We start from the raw sequence: 13,049 nt of genomic DNA, 5'->3' as shown, positions 1-13,049 counted from the left end.
AATAGTATATAAGATAACTTGCGCTATACAACATTAGAGCTACAACCAAATAACCAATGTACATAATTATCTATTATGTATATTTTAAGCTTTTTTCAACTTTTGTGGAATTTGTTTCACAGAAATAGAGAATACCTGGAAAGCAATTAAAAGTGAGAGAACCAAAAGGAAAAGAAAGTATTCTGAAAGAGAAGACAAGAAAAAGTATATTGCTATAGTTAGTGTCCAAGAGAGTGTAAGAACAGGTAGAGTATATTAATTCCTCTCACAGTGTAGTAACATGTTAACTCTTCTATGTTATCCACATGGAATAGTCTCATCTTTAACACGTCTGAACTTTGTACTTTAGCGCTGATCTCGCAATCTGCACATTACTTAACATGTGTAATTAATGTTCCAACATGATCTTCAATATTCTTTACACACACACACACGTGTGTGTGTGTGTGTGTGTGTGTATGTATAGTTCTCTGATTATATAATGAAAGATCTGGAAATTGTTTTTCCTGCTTGGTATTCAGTTCTATAAAACAATAAAGAGGGAGACAACACTAAGCTAAGAATTGTAGTTTCCAAAACACATTTTCATTGTTTTTAATTCTTGTTGTCTTTTTCTCCATTGTTTTATATTACGTATATTTAGTTATTTTTCCATTATGTTTTAGCTGCACCTTTAGTAATCTTATAACTAGTCAAATTTAAGTTTCATCACTGAGCCAGCTTGTGTGAAATTTTTATTTACATTATAACTGATTTGAGCAACAAATAGATTGAATAGACAGTTTTTTATTTAAAGGTTGCTCATATCTTACGTACCATCAGTATTTTTATTTTCATTTATTCTAATAATTTATCACTGGGCCCAGCATGGTCAGGTGCTTAAGGCACTCGACTTGTAATCTGAGTGTTGCGGGTTTGAATCCCTGTCACACCACACATGATCGCCCTTTCACCTGTAGTGGCATTGTAATGTGATGGTCAATCATGCTATTCATTTATAAAAGAGTAGCCCGAAAGTTGGAGGTGGGTGGTGATGCCTAGCTGCTTTCCTTCTAGTCTTGCACTGCTAAAGTAGTTATAGCTAGTGCAGATAGCCCTTTTGTATCTTTGCATGAAATTCAAAACAAACTAATTTGTCACTGTTGTTGAGAAAAGTTTTTGTAGTAATAGAAATAAAGTTTAGTGTGTATTATGCTTTTGTATGCTTTCTTTCATGATATTCAGACATTTAGGCAAACATTTTGTTATGAATCAGTAAAATAATAGACTGGTAAAATATTGTCTTTGGTTCAGAGTATATATAGTGATTAAATTTAGTAGTCTGTTGTTTTCAGTAAATGATTGATAAAGTGGATAATATTTGAGTTGCTTAACCTATCATTTGCATGCTTTATAGTATCTAATAGACTAGAAGAAGATAGAAAGCAGCCTATAAAGCTGATTTTAGAAGATCCCCCTCTCCTGTCTAAGCAACAGAATGAAGATGTTCATATTCCTTCTACTGTTTTAAATTCTCCTGATATGAAGGAAACAGAGAAAGGTAAAAAAATCTCCACACAAGAAGTAGCAAAGCTGTTTTAATATATTATGTTTATCTAATGTATGTATGTTCTTCAGTCTAGTTGTCAGATGAGCTACCTCAGGAGCTTTGTTTGAAATTCAACAAACAGCAATACTGTTATCTAAACTTTGTTACAATGGGTTTTCATTGGTAGTATTTTCTGTCTTCTGAGCTGCTAGTACTTGTTTGTTTATTTGCATTTTACATTTTTTTTTAAAATTGGAATTCAACTTGCAAAAAAAACAGATTCTATACATAATACAAATTATGAAAAAATAGGATTCCACCTATGTAATGAGTGCGTGAGCATCTATTTCTACCCTTACGTGCACTTTAGTTAAGGCAGTATTAAAAGTTATTAGTGTTTCAGAACCTTTAGATTAAAAAAAAGGAGAACCTAAAACAAGTTTTGGGTATCAGATCTGAAGGGATCTTGCAGAAAGTAATCATGGATGAAACCCTTATTGGTCTTTCTCAGCCCAAATTTTCAAAAACATGTAATTGATTGATTGTTAATTTCTTAACTATTTTCCATGCATACAAACATGTGTCCCACTAATATTGGTTTTGAATTGTCTAAAAGTAAAGTATTTGGTGTGATCAAACAATAGTCTTGAGCAGGTAAAGTAAATGAACATATTAACATAAACCCAAGTTAGTAAGTGGTAAAATCTATTGTCTGATGTTTCACTTCAAAGTAAGTTTCAAAAAGTATGTTTTTGAATTGTAACACATTTTCTTTATGCATATAAGTGTTGATACTCTTTTTTCAGTGTCTTATGAAGTTACGTTAGCTCTTTTTGGTTTTAATAAGGACACTATTTCAGGTTTTCAGAATAATGTTTTGTTTTCACTTTCTTTATTATGTAGAAGTCATTCCCAAAGCACAACAGACTAAACTTTTTTCTGTGAACCATAAAGACCAGCCTTCCAACGTACCTCTAGAAGCATCCAATAAAAGTGTACTAAATACACCAGTGTCAGTTATACCCTGGTATGAAGGAAGACGTTTAGAGAGAGACTTTGTACAAGAGTTTCATGAGTCTGTGTTTCAGACCACTGAACTCCAGTTAGGTACATTATAATTTGCTTGTCATTAGTCCTTGATTATTTTAATAAGTACTGTTGATTTCCCAAAACTGTTATTATTTATTAAGTTTGGAAAAAAATATAGCTATGTTATGAATGAGTCTTTCAAAAAGAGTTCAGCCAGTGGATTTATTATTAGTAAAACTTTCACAATGGTAATTTGTTTTTCATTCCTTTGCTGTTGCACAACATTTGGTTTACCTTTTGAGTCTTCCACATGTAATGGTGAAAAATTCATAAATTGCAGGTACAAACACTATGATAAATTATTCTTTGTAATAATAGATTATTGTTTTTTAGTTTTTAGTAGCATGGAGAGAAACATGTGTATATTACTTAATGAAAGTTAAATATGTGTGAATAAGATAAGCACAAAGTGTCAGTTTTCAGGCATTAGGCTTTTAAAAATCAAATTTGTCCATAAAATGAAAATGGGGCAAACAAATAGATGACACACAATCAATTTTAATTCTTTAATCTCATAATTCTGTTGGAATTACTTACATAATGTCTTAATAAATATCATTATACCATATGCAGTTTCCAGTGGATAATAACATAGTTTGGATTAGTTTTCAGCCAAAGAAACTTGAATATTATCAGATGCTGTCATTCTTCAATGGTTAAATCAGGATTTTCAGCCAGATGCTAGGAGCATCTACTCGGGTGTGAGGAGTTAGTGAGTTTTGCATGTGTGATGAATCTTGCATATTACCAAGAGAGCACACTCTGCACTTTCAGTTGCAAGCAAATTGCAAAAGAAACAATCAATCCAGTTATTTGGTTCAAAGATCCAGGAAAAACTTTTATAATAGTGGATACTACTAGCTGGTTAGTTACTTAGCTCCTATGCAAATAAGATGCCATTCAGGTTTAGAATTCTATTTCTGAAACAAAGCTTTTGTATAAAGGTAAAAACAATAATCTTGGATAGAACTGCTTTAACCCCATATTTACAAGCACTCTTTTATGCCTGTGTCATGAGGTTTTACTTGGTTACATTTAAAATGTAATTAGCCAATTTTGCAATTGATGTATGCCAAAAAATTGGTATTGAAATTTACGTTATGGTACAATGTTTTATATTATCCAAGTTTTAATTCCTTTATCTCAAAACAAACTTGAAAGAAAAATTCTTAAACTTCATTTCTGTATCTCAGGTTAACCTGAAGATGACCTAGGAAGGCCGAAACATTGTTCTCTGCTTATTAGTAAAAGTGCTAATACCCATACCAACTGTTTTGAGATACATTTTTATTTCAAGTGGATTTCTCGTCATCAAGAGAAACTTCATTTTTGTTGTCACATGATGCATAAATTTGTCTTAACTTTTCATATCTGTGGCTTGAGTACTTTTTCATGTACACTGTTCTTCTGTGTATAGACAGAAACTACGTTAATTGCTTCATTCATGTGTTTTTCTTTTAAGCTTCTTAAGACATGTTTGGAGAAAGGAGAAATATTTCTTGGAACTCTTGATAGTGACCACACCCACTTTCTAGGCATAGGGTTGTGATTTCTCAGCTTATTTGAGCTAGAGCCTTATTATAACCAATATAAAAACATGTTTTAAAATACAGTCTCCCATCAATTATTTTAAAATTGCCATGAACGATTCCACAGAGATCTAGACAAACTGCTCATAGCATGGTTTCTGCTTTTATTCTAACCTGCACTTTATCATTGTTAGATAGAGTTAAATGTATTTAGTTTCAATTTTATATTTTAATTAGTTATGTTTTAAGATGCATATTTGAAAGGCTTAATAATTTTTTTAGTGTAACCCAACACCACATTTTGCCAATGGCTAAAGTTTCTCTGCCCATAATACCATAACATCAACACTTGACAATAAATAACAACATTGGTAAAGGACAGAAGAGGAAAATAACATTAAAAACAAACTATGACAAAGTGTAAAAAGATATAATTAAGAATAAACCAAAAGATGATTTAAGGTTATTTGATAAAATATTAAAGGTATTTATGAGTGCTTGAAATGTTGTTGTTTTTAATTAAAAGTTGAAACATTAATTTTACAACCAAAGTTATTCAAACATTTGCAGGCTGCTCGTAGTATTCAAGTTTTGCCCACCCTTGTTTTTTTAAACATTTTCAAGATTAAAGAGGTATTAGCATCATGTGATACATGTATACGTGAAAGGTATTCTTCAGCTTTATGCTTTCAAATGGCTAGAATATTTTATACAAAATTTAGATAAACTCTGTGGAAGAAATATATATAATAGCAGAACAGATATGTTTCTTCTATTTTTGTTTCTGATGGCTGCATATGGAAATTAACTGTTTATTGCTGTAGAAGAAAATTGTAGAGAATATTTGAATATATGACCATTGTTAAGTAGACACAACAGAAATTTTGTCATATAGGTTTTATTTTTTACCAATAATATCTAACTGAGGAGTTAGCACCTGGAATAATAACATGCAATAGTTTGTAAGTTTCAGATTAATTTTTCTTATATATCTATTCTCAATTTAAGAAAAATGGTTACCATTACAGTCACTGAGAGAGAATTATTTTACTTTGTAATACCATATGTTGTTATACATATATCAGATATGATCATCATAGATGTGTTTAAATCTTTCTTCAGTATTTATCACTGCACTACTTACTAGAAACATTGGACCATACAGTAAATGTTGTATAAGTTCTGTATTTTAGGAACATGTTTGTGTTAATTTGTGTATTTTCTTAAAATTAAATCTTTATAAAATGGAGATTTCTGCTAAAGTATAGTTTGCTAATATGTGTAAAGTTGACATATAGTTTGCTTCTCTAGCACTTATGAAGATAACAGTTCTTGTCCAATCCTCAAATCTAATTGTTCTGAATGTAAAGCAATGTAAATTATATACTACTGCTTGTGTAACATGCAAAAATGTAACTAATGCCTGTTCTGAAAAGAAATGCATATGTGTATGGTACTTCATTGCTACAAGATACTGTTTAGCAAAATATGGTACAAGTAACTGTATTTCAGTACTCTCCCATTCTTAAAATTTTTATTTACTGTTTGATAATTATCTTATTATAACATCAAGTAGTTCCATAATGTAGACCAAGATGTATTTATGTACAAACACACATTTTTTTTCATATCAGAAATGTTCTATTTCATGTGTTACTATATTATTCTAAAGCTTCCATTATGGATCATAATATTTCTTTAGCAAATTTAAGAAGTAGTTATACTAAGAGTGTGAAGGTTCTATAATCTCAGTATTTTATTACTCGGTTCAGCTGATTTTAAAAACTTCAAGGCTAAATGAGTATAAGAATGTACAAACAAACCCAAAGAAGAAAGTAATATGTCAACTACTCTTTATCTGCTATCATCAGTATAGACAACACTTTTTACCCAATACCAGGCTTGTCAGCCTTTCCTGTCTGGAATGTGACAATCTCTTTACTGATTGAGTTACTATTTATATTATTAGTGCTTGAACAACAGCTGTTTGTATGTGAACTAATTTAAGTTGTTGAACCTGTTTAGTGTTTTGATAAAAGTTTCATCAGAATTAGGCTTGTGCTTTTGTACTAACACCAAGTTATTTATTTTAACACCAAATTTTTTATTATTATTATTTTTACTTGAATTAGTTTTGCTCATCATTCAGAAATACTGACAGACTAGGAACCTAATCTTTTTTGATTCTGTGACCTTAACATCCTTGTTTAATATTGAACAAAGCAGGAAAATAAAAGAGAAATGGCAAGATATGTCAATATATCAACTGAACAATCTCTTTTGTTTTACTTAATACATATTATATGGTATCTAGCCAGTTTCTTACTATCCATTATGTCAGTATTCTTTATGGTTTTGATTCACCTAAAGGTGGTATTGAACTTGGTATCAGCCCAAAAAATGCCAGCATATCCCTACTTGTTTTAATTTTTTAAACTCTGGCTTTTTATCAATAAAAAATTTTGGAGTTCTTGTCTTGATAAGTGTACAAACTCTAACTTGATTCTACAGTATTATCTTTTCTATAACTCAAGATTTTGTGTCTTTGTTTTTATTTATCCTAAATCAAAGATCACACATTTATTTACTTATGGTTTTCAGATTAGCAAAAATCAGTATAATCATGATAAATGATCTGTGTGTAATTTTTTTCTATTTTTGTTTCTTTCATTGGTACTTTGTAACATATTTGATGTTTTGCATATTTCCTAATATTTATAAATATCTGAATTTACCTTTTCTTGTTGTCTAATAAATAGATATATCAACTAAAATTAAGGTAATTTTGTATGTGTTCTCATGACTTGTAATTTGAAAGCTGTTCAGTTAGGCATAAGTCACAAATTTTTTTTTTTCCTTCAGCTGAACAAAAACCGTCCCAGGCAACAGACCAATATTCTCAGCATAATACAAGTCTAAATGAAAACTCACTTGTTACTTTTGCTAATAAAAACCTGGTTAACAGAGAAAGTAAAGTATTAGAGAGATCTAAAGTTAGAAAAAATGAAAGTTACTCCTGGCCTGGCATTGAAGCTGTATTAGAAGCTTATGAACATCATCTAGCAGGTGAGAAGTTTAACTCAATCATACTTGAGATTTTTTAGCATTATCAATATCATATAATCAATGTATTAGCATTATTAAATTTCACTTTTGTTACTTTGAGATTGTCCTGATGTCAGTACTGTATCCTGTCTTCTGCCCTAAATTCATAAAGTTCTCTGGTCATAATATATCAAGACTAGTGTTTGAGTTTCCAGGTGTCAGATGTACATGTACAGTTGTTATTTCAAAACCTTAGTAACATTAATTCTTATTGTGTCTTAATGCTTTCTTGCTGAAAACTATTTTAACATCATATGATATTTATGTAGTATATTTTACAAGGAAATTTTAAAAAATGTTTCAATGTTTACTTCTGTCTCTCTGGTGCCTTGCTTGTAAATGAAAAATATGTAAATTTGCTGTGAAACTATTTTCCGTGGAAATCGTGTTCCATAACTTGTTTTTAACAAAGTTTCTTTTTCTGTTAGTTGTTTTATTATTACTAGTACTACTACCTGTGATGGGTTGGAAGGTTATATTCATGAAGTTTCATGTCATTTAGTGAAGTATTTTAAGTATAAAGATGAAGGTATTAATTGTTTACTGTATTCACTCGACTATGTAAACTTCCCCAGCATTAATTATTTTGTATTCACCCAACTATATGAACTTCACCAGTATTAACTGTTTCTTGTATCACACCTATGTAAACTTTATCAGTATTAATTGTTTCTTGTATTCACCCAACTATGTAAAATTTCCTGGTACTAATTTATCCCTTTCTTACCCAGAGTTGGCAAAGTGTCCTGGTATTAATTATTCCTTGTCTTTCTCATTGAAAGTTTTATATGTATTTTATTATTTTCGTATTTGAGCTTTTGAAATTTGAATTATGTTTTTAAAAAAATACTTTGACACTCCTCTTTTGAATGATGTTTAATTTGTAGTCATGTAAACTAGTTTATATATCTCTAACAGAACAAAAATCAGAAAAAGAGTTTTTGCTTCAAAGATGTCAACAGCTGGGCTTGAAGAACCAGGAGCTTAATAATCAGGTGGACAGATTTCATCAGCAAGTGAATGCAAGTATCTTGTTATTTATAAAAGTGATAAGCCTTCTTTAGAACTTAATTAATTTATCAAAGTATTAGTTTGAAAATAGGTTGTTGCTGTTGGCAAATATTTTATTTAAGTAAATGAATATTTATGCAAGGAAAATGATGTATCTGTAACTGTAATAGTATGATAAATTGAAATTTTTATAATTCCACTTCAACTATTTTAATTGTTTTATACACTTAATGCTGAGTAAACATGACCATTATGAACTCTTCAGATATAGTCAGGACATTGAAAGAAGCTGGGGTTAATTGTTTGAGTACTAGTTTGGTATTGATTGAAATATTTATGATACTTTTATTAAAAGAGGAATTTCAGGTACTGTATGACAACAATTTGAAGATTTTCACAGAAGTTTTATAAGAAAAATAAAGAGCATTTGTTCTTAATGGACAGAAATTAGGTATTTTCCAATCTATTAGGCAGCAAAGTAAAGAGAGTAGGTTGCTTATTTGGTGAAAGAAGTAAAACTGTTTTAATTTTACTCTTTTAACATAATCAATTAATTCATCACAAAGCAAGAGTTTATCAGAAAGAGTAAAGCTTTTCCATCAGTATGCCATGAATGTGAAAAACTAAAATGTCAGATTTATTTAGCTGTCTGTCTGTGTGGCTGTAGCAAAAGATGGTTGTAACATTCTAAATAATATTTTGGTCATTCCATATCAAATCATCCAGGGGGGTGCAGGTGACCCCCACAGAATGCCTTGAAAAAATTCACATATGCTTTTCTACCTATATAATGAAAAATTGCCAAAGATTAGATCAATATCTCTAATAGTTTCTGATTTACAGCCCTGTAAAATTTAGTTAATTTTTTTCTATTTTTGGCAAATTCATTTTTGGGCAAGTTTGGCTGCTTAAAGCTGCAAGAGTAATGGTGATAGAAGGCTGAAATTTGCTACACTGACTGAATTAATCTCACAGAATTGAAAAATGGTCTTAAACCAAGTTTATCTCTCTTAGAATTTGCATAATGAGGCTGTAAAATCACCTGAAAACTCAAAACCGTAAAAAAACATTGGTTTATTTAATAAGCCATAGACTTAATATGATACAAAGCTGAATTTTGTTTTCTAATTTCCTATAACATATCAGTTGATATATCAGCAATTGTTGTAATTAAAAATCTGTTAGATCTCCTGTAAAAAAAATTTAGCTGCATGCAACTTTTTATGATTTAGCTAAAAATAGTCCTACTGCAGGCCACAGTTTGGCCATGTCACCAGTTATTCAGCCTTTTCAGATTTTTACCATATATTCCTACATCTCTGAATATGATCTACAAAAAAATCAGGATGGTATTCAACCTACTTTTTGTGTTATAATTTTTTAAAGTATCCTCTGACCATACATTTTTTATCTTAAAAAACTTCAATTCAGGTGTGTTACTGTGTGCAAATATATCTATATAGTTTTGAAAAATACCTGTCAGAGTTTTATGAATCCCACTGAAATATTCTAACTAGCCTTTCACAATGTTAAATAATGAAGTTGTAAGAAACAAGAAAGAATTAATTTGTTTCTGAACAAGTTTATTGGCATAACTAGTTATATCACATGGCAATGCAAATATATTGTGTATGCATTACAGTTATGCAGATATGGCTGAGTATAAGATTCGTAATATAAATACAAAGGTAAATCAGACACAGAAAGCACAGTGGTACAACAGGGGATAACTGAGAAAGATTATAGTCACACCAAACTGAAATAATTGTGACAATGAAATGTTTCAAAAACTGCTTTGGTGATAATTAGCCTTGACAACAAAAAATAAACATTGCTTCATTCAGACAGCTTGAATAAATTTCTGAAATTCGAGTTTGATTATGTTGAGATCACTTTGACTTAGAACATAGTGGCAAGCACTACTTCCTTGTATGGTAGGTGCACTTATCAGACAAAGAATATGTTGAAAAGGAATCCACTTTTCATCTTTACGTGACCTTGCAGGCCATGAGAACAGTTTGTTTCCTGATTTCTTCATAAATGACACCAACGCATCAGACTGTTCATCTGATCTATCTTTTATGTTTCCCACATACCATTCATGATCGTATATGCACACCACATATTTCCCTGGCCGATAATTGTCATTGCTATCATTAGACCCTATTTGAGCTGCTGCAGCATCACTTTCACTGCTACTACCAACAGTTACAACTGTGTACACATCATCATCTGATAGCCTTCTCATATACAATTTGTTGGTAGAATAAAGCTATGATGTGACCTAATACCTGCCACAGTTTTGTATTTTTCATAGCACTCAAGTAAATCAAACTTTACACAATTCTGTAGGACTGATTCCTGATTGACAAGAAAGAACTGAATGCCCTGAATGTGGTCCTTTGCCCAATGGTACATATCAGAAACACTTAATATTTGATAATTTATTATTTTTCACAACCTTGATGTTTTTGAAGACATATTCATAGATGTAAGAATATAAGGTAAAGGCTGATTAGAATATTTCAATGGGATTCATAAATTATTTCAAAATTGTATGGATATATTTGCACACAGTAACACACCTGAATTCAAGTTTTTTTTCAAATAAATAACGTATGGTCAGAGGATACTTTAAAAAAGTATAACTTAAAAAGTAGGTTGAACACCATCCTGATTTTTTTGTAGATCGTATTCAGAGATGTAAGAATATATGGTAAAAATCTGAAAAGGCTGAATAACTGGTGACATGGTCAAACTGTGGCCTGCAGTAGGACTATTTTTAGCTAAATCATAAAAAGTTGCATGCAACTAAATTTTTTTACAGGAGATCTAATAGACTTTTAATTACAACAATTGCTGATTTATCAACTGATATGTTATAGGAAATGAGAAAACAAAATTCAGCTTTGTATCATATTAAGTCTATGGCTTATTAAATAAACCAATGTTTTTTTACGATTTTGAGTTTTCAGGTGATTTTACAGCCTCATTATGCAAATTCTAAGAGAGATAAACTTGGTTTAAGACCATTTTTCAATTCTGTGAGATTAATTCAGTCAGTGTAGCATATTTCAGCCTTCTACAACCATCATCTTGCAGCTTTAAGCAGCCAAACTTGCCCGAAAATGAATTTGCCAAAAAGAGAAAAAATTTAACTAAATTTTACAGGGCTGTAAATCAGAAACTATTAGGGATATTGATCTAATCTTTGGTAATTTTTTCAAGGCATTCTGAGGGGGGGGGTCACCTGGAAAATTTTCCAAAATCTGGATGATTTGAGATGGAATGACCCATTTAAATACATGTTATTCTTTGTGTGTGTGTTGCTTCATATTTATTCCCAAACTAACCAAAATTACCATGCTTAAAGAATTTTTTTCCACATACTCATATAAAGGATTAGGCATCACTTCAAAAACTTTTTAGTACAGGGATGTAAACCCCCCCCCTTATGTTAAGTTGTATTGTAAATTAAACTACAAGCGATATCTGCACAAAGTTTTCTTTGTTGGCCATTCTAAAATGGCTTCAAGCATATCACTTCTGTTTTAAGAATTGCCCAAACCATCAATTTTATAACTTTCAAATTTAGTTTGTTACTTACTTAAAAGGTCTTAGGGAAAAGAAATATAAATAAAATGTATTTTAAAAGTTTTTTTTTCACTCTTTGGCAGGAACTATTTCAGCTGAAGCATCTTCTTGATGAAGACAGACAACGTTATCAGAAGGCTATAGATGAGCTGAAAATGTGCCTTTACCAGCTGAGATAAAGATTTCTGTACTTATTACAACTGTTTTTTTTAGATTTCTTAAATGATATGTTAATGGTTCCGTAATGACTTTCCATGCTAGGGGACCATCCATCTTAAACCAAGAGGCAGTGAACAGCGTCAAAGTCTTTTTTTTTTTCAATCACTGAAATGAAAATTATATAGTTTGTTCCAAAATCTATTCTATGAAGTTTGTCTTTGAAGATACCACTGTGTAAATATTTAAAAAATATCTTATTTGAAACTACAAAAGACAAAAATTGCAATGTTGGATGTGAATAATCCAATATGCCATGTTTATTTATTATTTATCATAAAATGCATGTGGCAAATGGTGTATAAGAAAATTACCAACTTTTATACAAAAGTGGAATTCATATGTATTTTGTAGCCTGCACCTAGTCAAGCTACGTATTGTTCCAAGCATTCAACTTGAGTCTCCCCATCTAAGATTTCTGTTGCTATAGTGTGTAGCAGTTTTATTACGTTTACATGATGTATATGGTCAGTTTCTTTATGACCATTTTGTCTGTAATTATGTTCTTTAGTAAATGTTTAATAGTTTGTTTTACTCACCAATTTTATTGAAATGCCAACCTTGTATTTTGAGTCATATATATACATACATACATACATATATTAAATTCTTTTTGTCTGATAACAAGAATGTTGGTATGACTTGTTGTTATTAAAGAATCTGTAATTAAAAGTAAGAATGAAATTCACATCCTCAGTTTTGGAGAAATTCTACATTGTGAAGTGTTCTAAGTAATTCACCTCTATGTAAAAAAAAACACTACAGTATAATTTTACCTCAAAAGTCTCTTAACATATAAAATAACAGTTAATTAAGTTACATGTGGTGTTAGAGTTTTTTTATTTAGTACACTGACATTTCACTACTTTGGTTCAACCAGATCCAAGTAGAAGATTGTGGAACCAAGGGTCCATGGTTTGTACCCCATTACTACTGAACAAAATTTATACCTTGGTACCATGAGTGCATTACCAGAG

The 13,049-nt window shown here is 30.5% G+C and overlaps 1 protein-coding gene across 8 annotated transcripts in view; it reads left to right on the top strand.

Annotated features, from left to right (window-relative positions):
- LOC143240712 (uncharacterized) overlaps positions 1–12,702 on the top strand; it is a 98,813-nt gene extending 86,111 nt beyond the window's left edge. For all 8 annotated transcript variants that reach the window (XM_076483618.1, XM_076483619.1, XM_076483616.1 and 5 more), the window contains 6 exons: positions 123–245; positions 1,397–1,540; positions 2,432–2,635; positions 7,009–7,212; positions 8,170–8,273; positions 11,940–12,702. In XM_076483618.1, coding sequence (XP_076339733.1) covers positions 123–245; positions 1,397–1,540; positions 2,432–2,635; positions 7,009–7,212; positions 8,170–8,273; positions 11,940–12,035 — 875 coding nt within the window. In that variant the 3' untranslated portion in view covers positions 12,036–12,702. The remainder of the gene's footprint in view (positions 1–122; positions 246–1,396; positions 1,541–2,431; positions 2,636–7,008; positions 7,213–8,169; positions 8,274–11,939) is intronic.
- Positions 12,703–13,049: the final 347 nt, after the last annotated feature.

The sequence above is a fragment of the Tachypleus tridentatus genome, chromosome 13 (genome assembly GCF_004210375.1).
Source record: "Tachypleus tridentatus isolate NWPU-2018 chromosome 13, ASM421037v1, whole genome shotgun sequence".
Taxonomy (NCBI): domain Eukaryota; kingdom Metazoa; phylum Arthropoda; class Merostomata; order Xiphosura; family Limulidae; genus Tachypleus; species Tachypleus tridentatus.
The sequence above is the reverse complement of the archived record's forward strand: the minus strand, read 5'-3'. Positions and strand labels throughout refer to the sequence as shown.